This window comes from Orycteropus afer, unplaced genomic scaffold (assembly GCF_000298275.1).
Source record: "Orycteropus afer afer isolate SDZICR_OR568_19922 unplaced genomic scaffold, OryAfe1.0 scaffold00059, whole genome shotgun sequence".
Lineage (NCBI taxonomy): Eukaryota > Metazoa > Chordata > Mammalia > Tubulidentata > Orycteropodidae > Orycteropus > Orycteropus afer.
In genome coordinates, this window is record NW_006921646.1 from 4,280,276 (window position 1) to 4,303,821 (window position 23,546).

General features: G+C 38.3%; 1 protein-coding gene across 1 annotated transcript in view; it reads right to left on the bottom strand.

The window, feature by feature from the left end:
• Nucleotides 1–7,623: 7,623 nt before the first annotated feature.
• SRPK1 (SRSF protein kinase 1) overlaps nt 7,624–23,546 on the bottom strand; it is a 94,812-nt gene continuing 78,889 nt past the window's right edge. The window contains exons 11-15 of the mRNA XM_007939387.1: nt 23,368–23,468; nt 17,467–17,574; nt 13,329–13,398; nt 9,299–9,391; nt 7,624–7,808 (exon numbers count right to left, since the gene is read on the bottom strand). Of these exons, the coding sequence (XP_007937578.1) occupies nt 7,624–7,808; nt 9,299–9,391; nt 13,329–13,398; nt 17,467–17,574; nt 23,368–23,468 (557 nt within the window). The remainder of the gene's footprint in view (nt 7,809–9,298; nt 9,392–13,328; nt 13,399–17,466; nt 17,575–23,367; nt 23,469–23,546) is intronic.

Here is a 23,546-nt window from a genome sequence, read left to right on the forward strand (position 1 = left end):
CCCACCAGCCACTCCTCGGAAGGAAGGTTGGGCAATCCTACTTCCGTAGTGATACTGCCTTGGAAACCCAAGGAGGGGTCACTATGAGTCGGGGCCGACTCGACGGCAAACAACAAGAGCCCAGAATCACATTTCTTCATAGTGCCCATATTGACCCAACCAGAACTGGCTACCAGCTTTAGAAATTTGTTACCTACATCCAAATAAGCTCAGTTACAAGGATAGATGACATTTCTTGTATATAAAAAAAACTTTGGCACACTAAATGGTCAATTTTCCTTCTGCTAGCCTCCACAAGGACCTCAATTTAGGTAATACTTCATTGTAGCAAATGCCAAGACAAAGAGAGATTAAGGCTGTCCTTGCCTTGGGGAGAGGTACACAGACAGGAATCTCAGTAAATACAGAGCCTGAGTAAGTGGCAGCTATTAAGGTGGTAGTTGCGGTGCTGCGGGGAATGATGCCGAGGAACAGGTGTTTTCTGGTCTTTGTCCATTTATAGTTTTCAGTAAAGAGAATATCTGGATGCTGCTCATACAGGTCGTGTGGACAAATGCTGAACAAAACTAATGGACTCTTGTCATTGGTTGACCTTGCAGCAATCAATGTCATAGAAACAGTAGTCTTTTTTGGGAGTATAGTGTGCTGTTCTTCTCTAGTCTCCTGGCTTAGGAGAGTATGCTGACATTGCCCTAATTAATAGATTGTTGGTGGTGGGAACTATCATAGTGGGATATGATCACGGCAGCTGGCTCACAAGAATGATCACATTCTTATTTTCTTCTGTGATAAAATTTCAGAGTCAGGCACCTGCCTTCTGCAAACCTGAACAACAGAATTTGATAAGTTCTATAGTTTAATAACTTTGTATTTCCCTATTTCATATACAGTAAAAATAAAAACCAGTACTCCTCCTACCAAGTTGCCATACTCACTCATTTCTGGCTTGTCTCTGCCTTGGGTTGGGGCATAGGGATGGTTGTGGTACCCAAACTTCATCAACAAGGATGGCCCCCGCAAGAGATGGTTAAGATGACAGACCACTCATTTACAGTTGAAATGTAAACTGGGAAGGATATTTTAAGTGCTTTCGTTATTTTACAATCCAGTGTTACCTATTAGTGCTTAACAAACTACCCCAGGACTCTGGCTTGAAACATGCTTCTTTTGCATAGGAATCCCTGCAAAGCCAAGTGCCTCAGCTACAAAGACTCTCATAAAGCTACAGTCAAGGTGCTGGTAGGGGCTGAAGTCTCATCTGAAGGCTTAACTGGGGAAAGGATCTGCTTCCAAACATAGTGGTTGTTTGCAGGTTTTAGTTCCTCATGGGTTGGACTGAGGGCTCCATAGGGTTACTCATGATTGCTTGCTTCCTCAGAGCAAGGGTTCCAAGAGAGCAAAAGAGGGTGCACAGAGAGAAGCCACAGCCTTTGTAACTCAATCTCAGAAGTGTCCTCTCAACACCTTTGCTCTATTCTGTTTATTAGAAGAGCCACTATGTCCAGCCCACATTCAAGAGGAAGGGATCACACAAGTGCTTGAACATCATGGGGTGGAGATCATTAACAGTCCAATTTATTCATAAATTAATTTTCCGCTGAAATGAGCATTTATCAGAATGTATTATTGGCATAAAGGTTAGATTTTAGAAGTCTTACAAGTTTATGGGTACTTTTGTTTAGTAGTAAATTAAGTTGCTAAAGATCAAATGATAAGGACCCCAACCTCAAAACTCATCTCACTTGGTATTTAGCCTCAAAGATTTGAAATTATTCAGTATAGTTGTTAGTTGCCACTGACTTGATTCTGACTCATGTCAGAACAGAACTGCTTTGTAAGAGTTTTCAAGGCTCACTTTTCAGAAGTCAATTGCTAGCTACGTTTGTCTTCCAAGGTGCATCCCCCCCACCAAACAAAAACAAAAACAAACCAAACTCACTGCCGTTGGATCGGATCCAACTCATAATGACCCCTCCCTGGGTTTCGGAGGCAGTTATCACTACGGAAGTAGTTTGCCCAACCTTCCTTCTGAAGAGTGGCTGGTGGGTTTGAACCTCTAGCCTTCTGGTTAGCAGTCACACGTCTTAGGCACTACACCACCAGAGCTCCCAAGGTGCCCCTCAGTGGGTTTAAACTGCCAACTTTTTGGCTAGTAATCTAGCGCTTAAGTGTTTACACCACCCAGGGACTCCTGGGTCCATTAACACCCTTTTTATTGAGTAAATCCAAAAACCACCACAGCAAACAATGTTGTCTTAATGGCACAACGTTTAAGAATGGAGCTTGAACTGCAGGCAGTTTATATACTTCTGTAACATAGTTCAATGCTGCCATTTGGAGGGCAAAGCTTGTTATGAAAATGAGCTAAAACTAGTTCTGAATTAAAGAGAAATGGGAGGAATGATTAAGACAAAAAGTGAATCTGGGAGGTTATGAAATGGATCGTTTTAGAAACCTTTCTCCCTTTACAAAGGTCCCTGGGTGGAGTAAGTAGTTTAAGATCAGCTGCTAACTTAAAAAAGAGGCCTAGCAATCTGTCCCATTAAGAATTGTTGTTATGTACCGTCAGGTCAGATCCAACTCATAGCGACCCCTCCTTGGGTTTCCGAGGCGGTATCACTATGGAAGTAGACTGCTCTACGTTCCTTAGGAAGAGTGGCTGGTGGGTTTGAACCGCCAGCCTTCTAATTAGCAGTCAAGGGCCTTAGGCACTACGCTTACTACCAGAGCTCCTCCCATAAAGAATACAGCCTAGAAAATCTTACGGAGTTCTACTCTAACAAACTTGGAGTCATCGTGAATTGGAACTGACTCTGAAAATGGATTTTGTTTTGGTCCATTTACAAGGCGTGGTCTATAAACTACTAGGTAAGAAGGTAAACTTGCTTAAAATTCTTATTCTAGCTTCTAAATTGGAACGTCCCTCTGCTAACACAAGGATTTAGAATGGATTAACATTTGCATAAGAATTTAAATACCTACCATGCATGCAGTTTTTAAACACCAACTTAAAAAAAAATACCTAGGATAGAAATAATGGTGGCACAACAGGAAAATTGTCATCAATGGCCCTGAGTTGTAAATATGTAAGTTGCTATGCTGATGAATGTCTTGGTATGTATGTTTGCACAATTAAAAAAATGGCTTCACCAACATAAAAAAACTTCCTTCTCAACAGGCCTCAAGGTTTGTAGTACTAGTTATATATGAAACATGTTCCAATGTTTTGAAGACAGAGAGTTTTAAGTTACCAATGTCCTGCCAACTCCAAAGGCACCAAAACGGTGGGCAAAACACAAAGGACTATTTAAGCTTTTTGGTGTCAAAAGGTCTTACTTTTGGAGCAAATAGAAATACTGCTTCTATTTGTAACAAAAATATAGCTTATTTTGTAGAAATACAAGTATTACCAGTAAAGTCACCAATGTTCTGTGATAGTGTGATGGCAAAGCACTTTTCTCTGAAGTCTCACCTGGAAGACTGTACAAGGCTCAAATATAAATGGGCAGCAATAAAGTTCATTTATAACCTAGCCCTGCTCTGAAGCAGCTAAATGGTTTCCCTGTAGACATTCACTTGGGTTCAGTAAATTAAGAGTAAAGGTGGGGTTTTAACAAGACCAGTGCATTGGTTGAGATAGTTAAGTTACATGCTTGCCTAGAACAACACTGAAGTTTTCCAAAACCCAATAGTTCTAGGTCTATATGTAACATATAAGGCTCAGCAGGACTGCCTACTTTCTGTCAAGTCTGGTGAACAACTAGTTTTATGAATTCTAATTATTTTTTTTGGAGAGTCAACTTATGAATATGCCATATATGTCTTAAGTATTGCACAATTTAAAAATTAACGAGAACAGGACTTCCTATGAATAAATACCACAAATAAAACTGAAAGGCAAATTAAAAACTGGGAAAGTATATTAATTAAAATGACAAAAATCATCATAAAAGAATGCCAAAAGAAAACTGATAAATTTAAAATACACATGACCAATAAGACCCATGAAATACACACCTACTAGGATGGCTATTATATATATATATATAAAAACAAAACAGAAAATAACAAGTGTTGGTTAGGATGTGGAAAAATTGGAACCCTCAGACATTGCTAGTAGGACTGTAAAATGATGCAGCTGCTGTGGAAAGACTGGCTGTTCCTCACATGTTAAACACAGAATGACCACATGATCCAGTAATTCCACCAAGTATACACCCAAAAGAACTGAAAGCAGAGATTCAACATACATGTACATCAATGTTCACTGAAGCATTATTCACAATAGCTATAAAACGTGGGCAACCCAAGTGTCCAACACGTGCCTTTGGTACTATACACCAGAGCTCCCAGATGAAACAAAGTATAGCACATATACACAAAGAATTATTCACCCACAAAGAAATTTTGATACATGAATGAACCTTGAAAACATAATGCTAAGTCAGATACAAAAGGGCAAATATTGTATGACTCCATTTTTATGAAGTATCTACAACAGGCAAATGCAGAGACAAAAGTTACACGTTACTAGGACTAGGGGAAGGAGGAATGATTAGCTATTGCTTAAGGGGTATTTTTTGTTTAGCGTTGATGTAAATGTAATTAATGTTATTTAGTTGTATACTTAAAAATGGTTAAAATGGCAATTTTTTATATATTTTACTTTTACCACAATAATACTTAAAAATGGTTAAAATGGCAATTTTTTATATATTTTACTTTTACCACAATAAAAAGTTTTTAAAATCTGTAAAACAAATTTTTGACCTTGTAAGTAATCTTATATGCAAATGTAAACAAGCTATCCCTTCCTTTTTTTTCCAATCAAAACTTGCTATTAAGAGTGAGATTACAAAGATCCATTCAAACACTGTTGATACACAGTAAAATACTCCGTTTTCTAGATAAGCAGTATTTACTAAAAGCCTTAAAAATGTGCTTACTCTTTGGTCGAGAAACTGAATTTCTAACAATTTACTATAAGGATTAAATCACACAAATGTATGAAAATCTATGTACAATAGTATTCATTGAGCCAGTGCCTTAGTAACAGTTTGTATTTCCAAGCCTTCTGCATTTTGCAATCTGAGAAAAACAAACAAAAAACCTCTAAAAATGTTAGGGGAAAAGGCTGTAGGGAAAAAAATATTTCCTCAGAATTTTCCAAAATGTACTGTTGCCCCCATTCCACCCCCAAATTAAAGCTAGAAGCAAAGCAATAAACACACAAAATAGAAAATGCTCAAGTTGTTTAGTTTCACTGCATATTGAAATTCAGTAAGTTTATTCAACCAATCCCTTCTTCCTACCCTGAGTCTTGGGTCAGATTAACCTGGGCAACAGATAAAGAGAAAGCCTCTGGAAACATGTAGGTTATTATATAATTTGTTTATTGTATTGCATTTACAAAGAAAACAGACAATGCACCCAGTAGAAAGAATAAAAATGTACTCAGATGTATTTTTAACAGCAAGTAGAAATCCTTTAGTGAGATCACAGCAATTTGACATTACGATGATTAAGCTCAATAAAGGTTGCAGGGAACTTGGAAGATGAAATTCTACAGCTGCCTCTTTCCACATCTTCTAAATTCATCTGGCTCCTTAAGTGATAGGGAATAAAGCACTTATGTGGAAGAGAAACTTTTCCAAAATGAAGTTATAGGTTTTCTCTCTCATTTAAGTTTCCTTTCTTGTCAGTTGTTTGTTAAAACAGTGCCTCTGTTTTTTTTTTTTTTCATCTTAATATTCATCACCTGAATTTCTATAATTCTTCAATTATTTTACAGTGCAGAATTCAGTTCTTGTCTGCTATTGCTTTAGATGTAGATACAGCTGAAAACCCAAGGTGGATTAGAATTGCTGAAAGATTTCCCTGCCGTTGTTTGATACAATCTATTTATTCTTGATAGGTGCACAGACAGCCTGATTTATAATCCTTTCTACAGGAACACGTCTGATGTCACGAGGACCCAATCAAGGATCCGATGAATGCCTGGCCATAGTTACTCAGGCTAATATGTTTATGAGTTAAATGGATTGCATAATTCCATCACTTTTTCATTTGCCATTGTTGCTGAGTAGATAAATGACAAACACTAGACTTCAATCTCCCATACAGAAAACTACCCAACAGTCTCACTGGGAGCTTTGCTAGTAGAGCCCCAAGTAGCACCTCCTTGGCTTTTTGTAATTTGTAGATCAGTCCTGCAGCCATTTCCAGAGATGCTGTAATCCCCAAGGCTCACCTGGTCCGTGCTGAACAAGTGGCTGTGACCCCAATCCTGCCCCATTTTTGCTTTTCAGTATGACCCAAGGAATAATATGTAATGCCTAGAGCAAGTCCAGGAGAGGACCATCCTAAAATAAAATTTACAAAGCTTTTTCTCACTTTAAGGGAAAAAAAAAAAAAAAAACAACCCTTCTACATTTCAATCTCCAAAATTGACTTTAAAAATTACGTTATACAAGGAAATAGCAGCAGAGAACGTCTAATCTTAAAAACCAATAACCTCTCCCTCTCACAAAAAAATTTCCCACCCCACCTCTCCACTTAGTTCTTTTATCCTGGGGTTCCAACTAAGACCCCAAACCTCTGAGAGAGAAAGGTAAAGAAAGCTACAGAAAGAAGCTACTTCAAGGCCAAAATCCTGGGCAAGGTAAAGAGAAAGCCATACATGAACTTGGGATGGTTTGGAAAATCATCAAGAGCTCTGCGACACTTCTTAGATGGGCAAGCTCTGAACCTCTGGTCTCTAGAGTTGTCCTGAATTCTTTAGTTAAGGGGCAATAAACTCAAGTGCAACGAGCAAAGTGCCAGCCAGGGATTAAGAAAGCAAAAAATGGGAAGCGAATAAAAATAACTGCTCTCAGGGCAAAAGACATCTAGAAAAGTACTACTTGCAGAACACCTGTGGTCTGAAGAAACTGCTACTCAATGTTTCCACTTTGCTTCCGTCATTATTCAGACTGAAGATTCAAGGATCTTAAAAGAGTTATTAAAGGATGAAAGGAACCCGACAGTGCTTTCAACAGTGATAAAATGGTACCCAAACTCAGTGTTTTTATAGCCCATTTAAGAAGACAGCTTGAAAGTCGCAAGAAAAAATGTGAACATAGAGAACAGAAACCATCCAGGAAGATGATGCAGCCTGGATACAGCAAGTTTAATATCTCTGCTGTACATAAAATTAACAAACCCCCCCTTCATCCTTATGCTGGCAATTGGGTATATACTAGAAAATTTGACTCTTAGAGTCAGTGAATAAAAGGATGGGCTCATATTTCTTCATAGCTCTTTTTAAAAAGAATGCTTATAATTTAAAGGCTGTCCTATTGGAAAGGCAAGGGTACAGGGCGAGAGGCTGTTTCACATTTCAGTTCATTAGTCTTTGGCAGAGCCCAACTAAGGCCAAATTCACCTAGGATGCCCAATGGCTGTGGGATCTCCACAGGGTCAAGTAAGCAACCCAAATGAGTATGTTGGATTTAAAACAAACAAACAAACAAAAATCTAGAAACCCTTGAAGAAGAGCTTCACCCTGAAAAGGGAAGAGGGAAATGCTTGGAGAGGAAAGGAGGAGGGTCAGCGTGTGATCTCTGCTGCAGTGCTGGCAGGGGCTTAGGAGTTGAGCCAGGGGTGCCGGAGACATTCGGCAGCGGTGGCTCTCTTCTCGGGGATCAGCTCCAACATGGGCAGTAAGAAATCTGTGAAGCCAGCTGCCTCTTCCTGAGACCACTCATACTTCTCTACTAGAACCTCAAAAAGGCCCCATGGTTTCAGCTTCGTGATGTGTTTCAGGTCACCTGCAGTGAAGACAGTACAAAAGCAACTGACCAACATTGACAAGTGACAAGATCCTCTTGTGCAAGTCCAGGAACTAATCCAGGCAGTCTATAAAGAATCAAATTTTGCAATCAGAATCTAAACCTCCTCATTCACAAAGCACCTCTTCTCTAAAGTATTCCTTGCAAAAAAGCATTTTTTTTTCCCTCCCATGAGGGCCTAAAAACTTAAGATCATCTGTTTTCTCCCCCAGTCTAAGATTTTTTTCTCCAGTCAAATTGAGCAGGACTATCAGGAACTAAGGAGCTCTGGTGGCATAGTGCCTAAGGCATTTGACTGCTAACTAGAAGGCTGGTGGTTCAAACCCACCAGCCACTCCTCGGAAGGAAGACTGGGCAATCTACTTCCGTAGTGATACCGCCTCAGAAACCCAAGAACAGGTCGCTACAAGTTGGATCCGACTTGACAGCAGTGAGTTTGGTTTGGTTTGGATCAGGAACTAGGTATTCTTTACAATGAATACAAAATGCCTATTAGTCAACATGGTCTTCTATCGTGTTTAGAGGCACTCTATGACCATATACCAAGAATAATTTACTTGTATTCTTTTTTTTTTGACTTGATAGTCTAGTAAATATTGCTTCGAAATGAAGCACTTATAGCTAACACTACGTCAAACATATCAAAAGCAATAAAATAAAACAAACAACAAAAGAAAACCACTATGCAGCTTTTAGATACAGCAGAATCATACTTTGGCTTATTAAGGCAAATGCTGCCTTCTAGTTTTTTCATATAGGACACTTATTTGAAGTTCCCTCTGTGGGTAGTTTTTCACATTTCAGCTCCTAAGTTTTTTTTTAAACACGTTAAGAAATGTATTATTTAGATGTATCAACATATATTATCAACTAAACAATGTGAGATTAGAGTTTTATCTTTATGTTTCCTTCACTAATAAGAGATAACATGAACTTAACGAGCTGAAAGCAGCACAGTTCATTTGTATGACTAATGTGTTTATGTGACACTATTAGGTATCAGCTGGAATACAAAGATGAGTGAGATAGTCCCTTTCCTTTAAGAAGCTTAAACTCATTTGACTTTTGGTAGAAGCAGTTCTTAAACTAGATACTAGCAAAACTTTGCCTATCACCAAAAGTGCTGTAGTAGGTATAATCATCAACTAACTGTGCCAGGCACTATATATGTATTAACTAATTTAATAGGAGGTACACACTATTTCTATCCCCATTCAGAGACAAGCAAACTGAGACACATAGAGATGATATTGAAGGTTACACAGTTAGTGAAGCAGCTGGGATCTGATCCCAGGCAGTTTGGCTCCAGTTTGCTACTGATCACACTATTCTACCTGTCTGGTAAGTTAGCATCCATGGTAAGACTGGCTTTCTCTAGGTGATGGAAACATGTACCCAACCACACTTACCTCTTCGTTTTAAAACACTTTTGTCCCCTCAAAGTCAGGGAACAAGCACATTTATTTTACCTTTTTTGGTGAAAAATTCCTTGGAATATTTTCCTGCCACAATGAGCTTGCGAGGTACCTTCCCCAGAAGTTCTATGATCAATGCAATGTGATCTGTATGTTTCAAACATTTCAAGAGGGAAAAAAAGAAAAAGACATACATAACAGGAGTAACAACTGCAGCTCTAGACAGTGGCAGAATGTGTAGCATGCACACCTCTTTGTGAAGCGTCTCAGGCTAACTTTCTGTCTGAAATGGGAAAGGGATTCTATCCATCTAATGGAGAATCTAGAAAATCATAAAAATCAGGTACCCACTTGAGTGGGATTTGAGTGGTAACTAAATATAATCTTGGTGTGAATGCTCTGCTCCTTGAAGTTGTATACTGGGGCCTAGATGAAAACTAATGTTAGTAATACTACCTCTTTGACTGAAAAAGTCCCGTGAGTATTTCCCACTAAGGGCAAAGCATCTTGGAATTCTGCCTATCAGCTCTATAATGCATGCAATGTGGTCTAAAATAGAAGGGTAAGAAGAACAGGATCAAGGACAAGCTATAAAAGAAGGTTTTTCTATGACCAGCTCTTTCAAGGACTAGATGTTTGAAAGTATCTACAAATAAAACCAAGGATACTTGAGGAAGAGACTGGGAAGGCCAAGAGTTAGTTTAGGTGGCTAGTCACCTGATAAGAACTTTGATAGCGTAGTGCCTAAGGCATTTGACTGCACACCAGAAGGCTGGCAATTCAAACCCAGCACCTATTCCTCCGAAGGAAGACTGGGCAATCTACTTCTGCAGAGATACCACCTCGGAAACCCAAGCAGCAGTCACTATGAGTCTAATCGACTCAACAGCAGTGAGTTTAATCATCTGATGGTAGCTGGAAAATCCCAGTCTGGATATCCAGGTTCAGATAGGTGAAGTACAAAATGTGCCAAAATGCTTCAGGCATTCTAGAACGGTTATTTAAAATACTGTTCTGGGCTTTAAGGAGCGTAAGAATTATGCTTTATTATGCTTATTACATAAGAATATTCAGGACAGTTAAAGCACTCACATACTATGGTTTGGGTTTTCACAATTATTCTCTTAAACAGGCCAAAAAGTAATGCCACATTTTTAAGATGAGAAAATGGAGCCTCAAAGAGAATAAGTGGCCTACTTGAAGCTGCAGGAGAAAGATGTGGCAGTCTGCTACCATAAATATTTACAGCTTTGGAAACCCTATAGGGGACCCCTATAGGGTTGCAACAAGTTGGAACTGACTCAATAGCAACTAGTTTTTTTGGTTTACTTTAAGTTACAGGGCTAGTAAGAGCTAGAACTCAAATGAAAACCTCATCTTACCATGTCTAGTTCAGAGCTTTTTTTAAAATCAGATTTTTAACAAAAACTGGTACAAACATCTTAAAGTATGGCTACTTGACTGTCAATCACTGAATGTTTAGGTCATGCAGTGAGTTGTAACTGTCACAGCATGAGTACGTACTGTGTGCACTGCCAGGGTGGCGTGCAGTTTTATTAGCCAGGAGGGGAGCCTGGGACCAGCCACCTCCCACACCTCCAGGCAGCCTTCCTGCCCTCTTCACACTGCAGGGGACAGAAACTAACAGTATAAAAAAGTTTCTAAAAGTGATGGCTCTCAGCTGGAAAAGAAATGACTTTAATCTCATAGTCATAGAATCACTAAGGGTCTAAAGGAGTCACTTAAAAAAAAAAACTTCCTATTTTGTCTTTCAGAGGAGTGACATGGTAGAGATATCCATCTACCTGGGGATTTGTAGAAGTCTCAGTGCTACACCACTTTAAAAGGGTTTTTCATTTATAAATTCAGTCTAGTCTTTGGGCAGCTTTGATGGAGTTACTGGTAATAAGCATCTGCTGCCAAGAAATCTCTGCCTATTTTAGGCAGGAACTTTAAATAAATGTCTTTGTATGAATCACCATTAACAACTAGTGAAGTGAGAATACCAACAAATAAGTGAAACCAAGGAGCTCTGGTGGTGCAGTGGTTAAAGTATTTGGCTGCTAACCCATAAGTCAGCAGTTCGAAACCACCAAACCACTCACTCCAAAGGAGAAAGGTGAAACAGTCTGCTTCCAAAAATATTTACAGCCTTAGAAACCTTCTGGGACACTTGTACTCTGTCCTATAGGGTTGCTATGAGTTGTAATCAACTCAATGGCAATGCGTTTGGTTTCTGTTTTCACAGTGTATTTTACTGCAACATTCCAAGTGAAGTACTGGTTCTTTTAATATTATTATTTTTAAAAACAGTTTTCCCTTTGAACTGTTATTTTATAATCAGTTCCAGCAACCTGTCTCTGGCTTATCAATTAATCATAGGATTGTACTTGATAGGCAAAATGATCAAGCTAATGAAGTATTATTCCAAGAGCACAGGCTGTGGGGAGTTACAACAGAAGCTACTTAGGCCCTAGTCCTATTGTGACTTGTTACAAACTTTTTATACTCTAGCCAGGGCATAAGGTTTGCTTTTTCCTGTTCTTACAGGATAAAATACAGTAGTACAGTATAGGGAGTTTGAGGTGTGATATAAACACTATTAGTTATGACTGGTACTGGAGGAGATAAATTGGTATCTAAATATCTAGGGTAAATAATTCTCCCTTATCCCCTTATTTGAAGCATTTCATATACATTTCAATTTCCAGGCAGCATATAAGTCCCACCTAGTGTAATTCTAGCAGCTATATGTATTCAATACAATAGCCTAATATTTATAGGTGGTCTAGAAAAGAGAAAAAAATTCATCTCCTTCCCAAATACAGATACAGTTTTTCTCAAACTCTGTAATCCTATAAGGCACTCTGGTTAAAGTATTAGGCTGCTAATCAAAAAGGTCCCACTTCGTGGGAGAAAGATGAGGCCACCTGCTTCCATAAAAATCTACAGCCTTAGAAACTCTATGGATAGTTCTATGTTGCTTGATAGGATCACTATGAGTCAGAATTGACTAGATGGCAGTGGGTTTGTTTTTTGCTTTGATAATCCTACAGCCCCAAAGCATAACTTGGAAAAAGGGCAAATAGAGAATATGGAAATGTTTACATGGGTAGGAATTATAGTATCTTTTACAAGGGCTGGCACAGCATTTCCCAAACTGTATTTGTTAGGAGTGTTAGCAGGTGCTACTAACAGAGGCCTGTTAATATCCCAAGGAACCAGAGTTTGGGAAATAGAGAACATTCCTGGCTCCATAGAGCACAAAGTCTGATGTCCCAAAGAACTGAGGGAAGCACAGAAAGTAAAGAACATATCTGCCACTTTGGGAGGGTACATTGCTAATGGTCTCTCAAAATAATTCTCATTAATCCTACAAGCAAAATTTTAAAAAAGCTGCTACAACTGTATCGTGAAGAAGGAAAGACATTTCTTTAATAATTTTTTCATGCAAATAACTGACGCAATATCGTTTCCATAGCCTCTCAGATGGATCAAATGACAGCTTAGGCTTTCTCGTTGTCAATCACAAAATAGAAATCAACTGTATTTTGTTTAAAATGGAATTCTAAGTTTTGTATCACATAAAAAGAAAAACAACTATGACTTTAATTTTCAGAAACGGGAGAGAAGAATGTGAATGTTGTAGAACTTGTAAAGATAAATAGTATATGATCTCTGTATATTAAAATTATTGACTTCCAAATAAAGATAGAGACATAATTGAACAAAAAGTTGATGAACAGGGGAATTCAAGGTGGGAAAAGAATGAAATCACTAGCATTTACAGAAAGGAAGGTAACTAGATGTTGAAGAAGAAACTACCTGGCAAACAAAAGATTTAGTTTAACTGATTTTCACCTTTTGTCTAATCCTCTGATAGGGCTCTTTAACATCTCTTATGAAATATTTATCATTAACCTAACATCTAATATAAAATATCTTTTATACTTCTGTCTTTCCTGGGATTCATACGTACTTGGCATACTAAACAGACTAAAGCTGTTTAGTACTAACAAACAATGTCAGCCACATCTGGGAAGTCTAATTGCAACACATGGACATCCTCTTCTAGGGGACTCACCTTCATCTCGAGTGTACTCTTCTCCTGAATGAGGTTCAAACAAATAGTCACCTGTAGCCAGTTCAAAGGCCTAAGAAAAAGAAGAATAGCATATGAAAGCAGCAAAGAAAAGAAGGCTAGAAAGCTTATTGTTTTCTGATTCAATATCAAGTTAATTTTTTTCTTTGAAAAGTCTGCAAATGGTAATTTTTAAAAATATGTCTGAATTTATTCTAGAAGAGTTTTCTTTCCCACACCTATATCTTAGCAAAATGGAGAAATAGCAAACATGTAACATGTGCGTTATTCCAGACTTATTTCCTCCCCCTAAACAATTAGCAGTTAAGTCCTCTGATTTTCTCTTCTTAGGTCAGAGAGGGGCACATCTGGATATTAAAGTGATTCTATTTTACTAAATTATTCATGGAAGAATAGGCCTTGAATAATCACATACAATCAAGTTCTAATTCTGTGTGGCTAGAAATTAAAATTCTGTACCTAAAATTAAAACCTTCATGTATCTTTCTACCCAGAACTTTTTAGTGCTTTGCAAACAGTACATTCTTAACCCATGCTGTGGAAAGCACTCCCTCCCTGTCCCAGACAGAGAATTCCCATTTCCTAGCTCCGCAGAAAATGAGAAGACCTAAGTGCAGGTTACCAGGGGTGGGAGGGTAGGGTAGGGAATACCGTTAGACAGAGATAAGTTTTGATCTGGGTGAAGAGAAGGGCAATGTACCAAATGTGAGTGATCAATATAGTGGCATTGAGGAAGAGAAAGACATGGAGAGGTAGGTGGGAAGTACAGACAACAAAGATGAACCCTTTTCCACATATAGTACGGCGTTGTCAGTGAAGGCAAACAAGGGTAGATGGGTGGATAGATGGGTGGACACGCTGAGCTATTCGGTATGTCTATGAAGTGGGGTGTGTACCCAAGAACATGTATAGGGTTGGCAGACAATGGTCCTATAACTTTATGTGTATGATCTGAATTCTCAGGTATATAGTAGAGCTGACAAGGGGCAAGGTTGTAGTCACTGCTTGGTCACAGCCAGCTACCCAGAGGGACCGAGTAGTTGAACCTGTGGGCTCGGGACCATAGTCGCAGAGGACATCAAGCTCAATTGGCATAACATACTACACAAAACATTGTTCCACCTCCTACTGTGGCGAGTAGCGACTGAGATCTTAAAAGCTTGCAAGCTGCCATCTAGATGCAACGATGGGTCTCTCCTTGTCCAGAGCCAAGAAGAATGAAGAAAACCAAAAATTCATAGAAACAATTAGTCCTGGCGACTGGTATACCATTTGATCTGCAGCCTATACAACTATGAGACCAGAAGAACTAGATGGTGCCCAGCTACTACTGTCAACCACTTGGAAGAGGATCTATGTAGGACATCCTGGATAGACAGGGAGAACAATGTGGAACAAAACTCAAAATCATTTGGAAAAAGAAAGCGGGGGGACCAGGTTTGCTGGCCTGATAGAGCCTGGTGGAACCACTGAGACTATGGCCCCTAGCTACCCTTCAGGTCTGGAATTGAACACATGCCTGTGGCTTCCAGCCAAACAAAAGACAGGCATATGAGTTGAACATTTACCTGAGGTAGATACACTCCTTGGAGAGAACAAGCATGGGACAAAGAAGGGCTGTTTATGCACAGGAAGACAGTTCAGGGGCAGGATGCATGAAGGATGGACACAGGGAAGATATAATTATCAGGAGGAAGTGGGAGGGGAGCTGTTGCATTGTGGTAAATTGTGGTCAATGTCATGAGACAAAGTGTATGTGAACTGCTGTATGGAAAGTGTATTGGATTATGGCTTGGGTGATTGGTGGAGTCATTTTCAAAAACAAGAAAGAGGGGAAAGTATGCCTGGAAAGCATTCTATTTTGAAAATGTTACATGTGAGGTAGTTAGCAGATATCCAAATGGTACAAACAAAAGAAGAAACAAGGAGGTATTTCTACAGTATTTCTATAGTCTTACAGCGTCAGCTTTCATTCAATCCTTTACTTTCTTTGGTAACTGAAACATTTATAAAATAAGTATTCTGATGGATAGCTGTATGCACCAACATGTAGAAGCTATGTGTGACCAAAAATAGAGAGACTGCCCTAGGAATCTACAGCATCCTAGTTATTTCCAATCCCTTTCAATCGTGTACTATCCAGTGGGGTTACACTGGGGTTTCTACAGTCACCCAGCTATAACTCTAGCATTCTTGGGAGGCAAACATTTCCAAAACTCACTGTTGTCAATTCCATTCCAAGTCACAGTGACCCTAAAGGACAAAGTAAAACTGTCCCATTGAGTTTCTAAGGCTATTAATCTTTATAGAAGCAGACTGCCTCATCTTTCTCCCATGGAGCAGCTGGTGAGTTTGAACTGCTGACCTTTCAGTTAGCAGCCAAATATTTTAACCACTGTGCCATCAGGGCTCCAGGTATGTAATCTGCCCTCCTTAGCAAACATTTACTTCTCTCAATTCCTCTCTGGCTCTTTGCCTGTTCATAACATATGCAGCAAATGCCTAGGTCTCCTTTACCTTCACTGATAGCAATGTCTGGGAGTTCAGATATATCTGTACATACTAATTGTAGGAATCTAAAGACATGAATCTTGGCCATTTAATTATAGAAAACAATTGTGAAAAAGACAAGGTTATACTTTTTTGTGGTTGCCTTTCCTGTTCAACAAAAAGCTGTGGCCACAGTAACAAAACTGTGAACAAAAGCAATCCTACAAGCTTCATTGTAGGGGATAAGGAAATTGGACACAACAAAAAATATTATTCATTAAAACAGTATTCTGTTTTTATCACCAGTGGCTTACTGCTGTTAAATAAAGGTGACAAGTCTTTGTGGAATCCAAACAGCCATCCTACACAATGCCAGAAATTATGAACAGTGCAAACATTACTGTCCTTTCAGACACCTCAGATCTGATAGTTCTTTTCCATACCAGACTGGGGACTGATAATAGTGGATAAAGAAACTCTATGGATGAAAAGTTATACTGGTTTAGATTTTGATTTCAGATTTTGGACATTTTATCAGCTGTAAGCGTTCTGGACAAAGAAAACAGTGATGGATCATATTTCCCCAGGATCCATTCTCTTGCTAAAAATGCCCAAGAATTAAATTGTACTTTCTAGTTTTTTCCCTAAATACACTCTTGATTAGCCTTGGACCAGTGTTTGTAGTGGACAAGATAAGAATTTATCCGTATGTGTAGCTGCACTCAGATAGCCTCACACAAATAAATGCCAGTGTACAAATCCTGCTCCGAATTTCAGAGCAGAAGATAAAAGAGGACAGAAACAGGTCCCAGAAAGCCAATACTTCCCAGGAGGAAACTGTCACGAGATAAAGTATATGTGAACTGCTGTATGGGAAGTGAATTTGCTCTGTAAACTTTCACCCAAATCAATCACACACACACACACACACACACAGTGCCAAGCAATAACCAGATACTTAGCTATACATAACAGACATGATTCCTGCCTGCATGGAGCTTAAAATCTTCCAGAAGAGGAAAAAAGTAAGCAAACACACAATTCCAAATTATGATAAAATAAAAGATCTTAAAGAGTATAAGCCATTTCAGAAAACAATGTAGCATGTTCCAATGTTAGGCTATTTGTGGCAAATTATTTATTATCACATAACTGACTACTCAAGTAATGGCTTGCCAAGGACAAAGTAGAAATCTATCCCTGACTACACTTCACATCTTGTGAGTTGTAAAGATGCCTGAGGGACTGCTGAACTGTACAGAATGAAGCAGTTTCCAGGGATTTCCATGGTCCAAAAATAGATCAATGCTGAAAAGGCAAAAGTGCTCATAGTCCCCTAATCAAAACTAACAACATCTTAGAGCTTTTCAACTTTCTTCCCCAACAATCTATTTTAAGAAACACTTAGATCCTTCATCCAACAGAAACTTGGTAGGAACCAAATCAAACACAAAACGTTTATGACAGATGTTTAGAGTCAGTCCTCTCCAGACACTGGGTTTTTAGTGCCAATGGTAAGTCACCAAATTCCTTTTCTCCCTGTTAATTTGCTAGTCTACTGAAATTAGCAAACAGGGCAAAGTATGTAACTACCACCCAACAAGGGAAGGCCAAGGGCAAAACACATTACCATACATGCGGTGCTCCAAATGTCAGCAGGAGTATTATAGCCAGATCCTATCAGAACTTCCAAAGAGCGATATTGCCTTGTCTGAATATCTTCCGTGAAATGTTTATGCTGAGTAAACAGAGAAAATGGCATTTTAAAACTCATTTATTCTAAAATGTAACAAGTCACCAACTGCTTAATAATATTTCCTCCCAAAATCATAGTTTCCATTTAGCTAATCTTACTTACCATTTTGATGCAATCAGTTATGAACAGATCTTTGCATTACATAGTCTATTCCAAATTATTTTTGCAAATAGATGAGTCTAAATTTAATATAGATACACATATTTTTAAGAAATGGAAAATTATTTCCTCTAACAAAAATTAAGCTGCTTATTTGTCTAAAATTAATAAATTACATTTCAACAAATAATACCACCAATTTAGTTCAATTTAAACTTTTCCTTGCTATGTGTTCATTATGATGAAATAAAAGATACAGACTTCAAGTTATAAGAAACTTACAATCACCACTACCTATAAAGAATCCTTGATTTCATTCTCCCTTGTTCTCCTCCATGCCTTAAAAAAAAATAAGCCAAGCCTGAATGTAATCAAGTTCCTTGATCTTTATCAATATATAGGAACTCTTGGGGAAAAAGGCACTCTGGTAGTGCAGTGGTTAAGGCATTTGGCTCACAGTAGAAAGATGAGGCAGTCTATGTCCATAAAGATTTACAGCCTTAGAAACCCTACAGGGCATTTCTACTCTGTGCTATAGGGTTGCTGTAAGTCTGAATCCACTTGATGGCAGTGGGAGAGGGTTGGGGGAACAGAGAACATTAGGCATCTTGGAGATGCCATCAGAAAAACAATCAGAGTTTCCATAACACATTTTATGGGGGAATAAAAAGACAAAGGAGAAATGAAATCTCTATAGTAAACAATTTAATAGAGTATAATTTTGCATTCATGAATTTTATTGAATCTTGCTTCAAACAATCAAAAGAATATTTATGATATAGGTTTATGAGGAAATTGAGTATTTGATATTTAGTACTTTTGGTATCAGGTTTGATATTAGATATAAATTTGACATTAGAGTTTGATAAAAATAATCTTGACACCATTATGACACCTGAAAAACTTGACAGTTTCCTAATATTTGCTATTAAGGAACCATCAACTTTTTTGGGGTGTGGTAATGATGTCAAGGTTACTTTTAGAGAGCTACATTTATGGATGAAAATGTAAGATGCCTACGATATGCTTCAAAATAATCTGGGTGGGTGGCAGGGTGGAGATACAGATGAAACTAGATTGGAAATGAGTTGAAAATTGAGACTGAGTGACACTAGTATAATAGCATTAAAAAAGCCACTGCCATTGAGTCCATTTCAACTCACAGTGACCCTATGGGACAGAACAGATCTTCCCCATAGAGTTTCCAAGGTTGTAAATCTTTACGGAAGCAGATTGCCTCATCTTTCTCTCACTGAGTACCTGCTGGGCTTGAACTATTGACCTTTTTGTTACCAGTCAAATACTTTAACTGCTACACCAATGAGTCCCTTCATATAATAGCACGGGAGTTCATTATTCTGTTACTTCTTTTATGTAATATAAAATAAACTATTAATTTTAAAAGCTTAGAATGATTCATACACAGAAAAAAACATAAAATATTCAAGCATGTACAGAAAAAGTATGCTAAACTATTCTCTAATCTGGAGAAATTAAAAAGAAAAAAGGGCAAGATATTTGTGGACGGGGAAAATGAGGCGGCAGAACAAGCTTCCGAGACAGCACCAGTATGATCAAGTACTCCAGGAGAGGGAAAAATCACAAATAAAGGTACGAAAAAGTTTACTAAAGTAAGCCAAATTCTTTTAAGTTAAAGAGTTTCTGTTTCATTTGGCGGAAAATAGAGAACCACTGCATGTTACTATTAAGTAGGTAAGTGTGCTGTAAGGAGATTGACAGGACATCTGAGAACATTCTTCTAGTAATCTAGCTAGTGGCCAGAAAATAGGAGAGAAAGGTAAGACAACTAGAGAACCTGTACATGAGGTCTAACATTTACATAGCTAGATTACAGAAATAAAGGATATAGACCTAAGAGAAGAAAATTAAAAAGTCAAAAAAGAGTCAAAACCAAAGAATCAGAGTCTCAAAATTTAAAGTCCACACTGAGTTCCTAGTGTGATAAGATGACAACAGACCTAGTGAGGCACATTATCATGAAATGATAAATGCTGGGCATAATGATGATCCTACAGACTTCCAGAGGGGGTGAAAGGTTTCATACAAAGGATCAAGAATCAGAACAACATTGGTCTTTAGCAGCAACAAGACCAGAAACTAAAAGACAATGGAGCAATGACCTAAGCATCCTGAGGAAAAATGATTTCAATCTAGAATTTGACATGTAGCCAATGAGTGTGAAAGCAGAATAAAGATATTAACAGGTAGGTAAAGTCCCCCTGGGAGCTCTGGTAGCCTAGTGCCTAAGGCACTTGACTGCTAACCAGAAGGCTGGCGGTTCAAACCCATTAGCCACTTCTTGGAAGGAAGGTTGGGCAATCTACTTCCATAGTGATACTGTCTCAGAAACCCATGGAGGGGTCGCTATGAGTCAGGTCTGACTCCACGACACACAACAACAACACAACAAAAGTCCCCCTAAAAGTGTCATACAAAACATCCTTTCTTAGGAAGCTACTACAGGCAATATACACTCCACAAAAACTATAGAGAAAACCAAGAAAAAAGAATACAGGAGAGATAGAAAAAGGAGATATAAATAGAGAAAAAACAATAATCTCCAGGAAGATGATGAAAGGACATTCCAAATGGCATTAAGGCAGTGGGCCTATAGGGGCAACCAAATCAGATGAACACAGATCAGAAGACTCCAGCTTCCAGGATACAGTTCTTTAAGAAGACCAGAGAGACTATCCTACGTATCTGTATGTATTAAAGCAACATTTTTTTAACCACTGGGTCAAAGTATGAGGCTGAATTAAATGGTTAAGTAGAACAAGGAAAATTAAGCAAATGAAACATGATGTTATGGAGGAAGAGAAAAGAAATCAAAATACAACATATGCTCAATTGCGCTGAACACGGCCATTACAGAGCTCTAATAATTCAGCATGAAATGATCATCTAACCACAAATCGTATTAAAGTTGGAAAGGTGAGAGTATAAGTGCACGGTGGTTAAGTCGGTCCTATTTTTCAGGAGGAAGAAATAATACCTAAAATTAGAAAAAAAAATTAAGGGAAATATGAACATGTGTGCGTGTGTGTGTATATATACATACACACACATAACATATATGCAGTTACACTATTACGGGGAATGAAAAATTAGCAAGGAAATGGGATAGAATTTTGAATCAAAATCTATATAACTCTGTCCCTAAACTATGTACATGCACCCCTGGTAAAATAAACATACAATTAAAACAAAAAAGGTATGATATTGGGGGGGAAAAAAAAGCTATACGAAAATCACATAACATTCTATTACTGAAAGACAGATGGTGCTGTGCTGGAGAGACAAACAAGATGTGAGTTCTGACGGGGATCCAGCAGGCAAGGCATGATGTCTTGTTCTCTGTGTCCCAGTGCTCAGGTCAGAGTATGTGCCAGTGTGTTTGCTGAACAAATGAATGGATGAAAAGAATGTAAAGTTGATTTTAGCAGAGAGACATGCTTTAAAAAGACATACATGAAATAGCTGAAGAGAGGGATTAATTCTGTTGTAGTGACAAGACTAGATTTTACCAGAATCAAAAAAATTGTTCCAATGTATAAGAAGGCACAGAGGAAGGTGTTCCAAACACAAAAGCATGAAACATGGTGTGGGCATAAAACTGACAGGCATGTGATGTTTGTACAGTGTACTGTTTAGTAAAGAGCCAATATATTTCTCTAAAACTTATTTACTTAATGTTTTTGAGCACCTACTATGGACCAGGTCCTGTTCTAAGTACTGTGTATATGTACGAAACAGTGAACAACAACAAAAAAACCTCTGTGGTGAACCCATAATCTAGGGAGAAGGATATCAGCAAGCAAATAATACAGTATCAGATTGTGATTAAGTGCTATGAAGAAAAAAAAAAAGAGGGTGGGGGAAAGAAAATAGATGAACAAATATGATGAAGGTATATGTGTCTGCAGAGTGGTGGCTTGCTAACTATGTGAGGTGGTAAAGGGATCCCTGATAAGATGGTATCTGAATAGGAACCTGGAGAAAATGAGGGAGTGAGTCATACACATATCTCAGGGAAGAAGATTCTAGGCAAAGAAGCAGCAAGTGTTCTTTGGTTGGTAGTATGTGGACCATGATAAGGATGTTGGCTTTCATTCTGAGGGGACCCACTGCAAGGCTTTGAGAACATCTGTCTTGACCTACATTTAACAGGGTCAACATGCTGTCAATAGTCCATAGGGGACAAAAGCCATTGAAAGGAGAAAACAAGGAGACTATGGCAGTCACTCAGGTAAAAACATACGGTGGTAAAGTAATTCTAATTACTTGGAAAGCTGTTTCACATTCTTAACAGTCAGTGCCAAGCTCTACCTTTATTTTTTTAAAAAGTTCACAAAATTTTAGAATCAATATTGGAAATGAGTCCCTTCTGGTATATGAATTATTAGGTACAAGATGTCATAAAGTCAGGAAATTTGGAATAATGAACATAAAACTTATTTAAAGTAGATTTTCAACAGCCCGGTTTTCTTCCCAACCATATTTAATATTCCATTTACAAAGCACATGGCTCCTTGAATACTGTCATTTATGTGCAATCACTCCATTCTACTGTGGATTTTTAAAAAGATGTTCATTAAAAATAACCCCAGCCCCCAAGATGCAACTATTGGTTTCTCCATGTCCAGAGGGAAGAAAAGTGAAGAAAACAGAAATCTCAAGGAAACAATCAGTCCCAAGGACTAATGGATGACACCTCCACTAGCCTGAGACCAGAAGAATTAGATGGTGCCCAGCTACCACTACTGACCACTCTGATAGGGATCACAATAGAAGAATGGGAGAAAAATGTAGAACAAAATTCAAACTCATAAAAAAGACCAGACTTATTGGTCTGATAGAGACTGGTAGATCCCCTGAGACTAACGCTCTTAAACACCCTTCAGAACTGGAAAGGAACCTACCTCCTGGGATCACCTTTCAGCTAAACAACAGACATGCCTAAAAGTGAACAGTAACAACCATGAGGAACATATTCCTCAGAACAATCAACCATAAAATCAGACCAAAAAGGCAACATTTACCCAAGCAAAGGCAGGAAGTGGCAGGACAGAAGGACAAATGGAAATAGGGAGTCTAGGATAGAAGTGGGAAAGCTGCTGTTACATTGTGGGGATTGCAATCAATGTCATGAAACAAAATGTCAATGAACTCTTGAATGGAAAATTAATTTGCTCTGTAAATTTTCCCCAAAATCTCTCTCTCTTTCTCTCTCACACACACACACATGCACACAAAGTGTCCAAAATATATTAAGTGAATCAACAGAAAGTTACAGTTTACAAAGTCAGATGCTAATTTTGAAAACAGGGAATACAGTCCAAGTATAGGCACTGAGAGTAGTGAAAGTAGATGGGGATATTGATAAAACAAGATTGACAAGAAGCTGGCATTACTGATTCTGGATAATGGGTACAGGGAGTGTTTTTTTTTTTTTTTTTTTTCATTCTCTCTACTTCTGCAAATGCATTTGTACTTTTACATAATACAATGCTGTAAGAAAAAAGTGAGAAGAAAATATCACTTAACTGAGATCTAGGGTACAGAACTGCAGACGCTTTCTTATTTTAGTGTAACTGAGTTCAAATTCTCACTCACTCACAAGAACATGGAGGCACAGAGACAAGTTTAACTTACCACCCAACAGGCATTTCCAAGATCAGCAATCTTCACTTGAAGTTTTTCTGCATTTTTTGGTTCTAGGGGATTAACAAGAAAATTCCCAGCAGTGGATTTTCCTACAGACAACAGGTACCAATATTAAGACTATGAACATAGTCTTGGATATAGAAATACTGAGAGGTTAATAAAGCTCT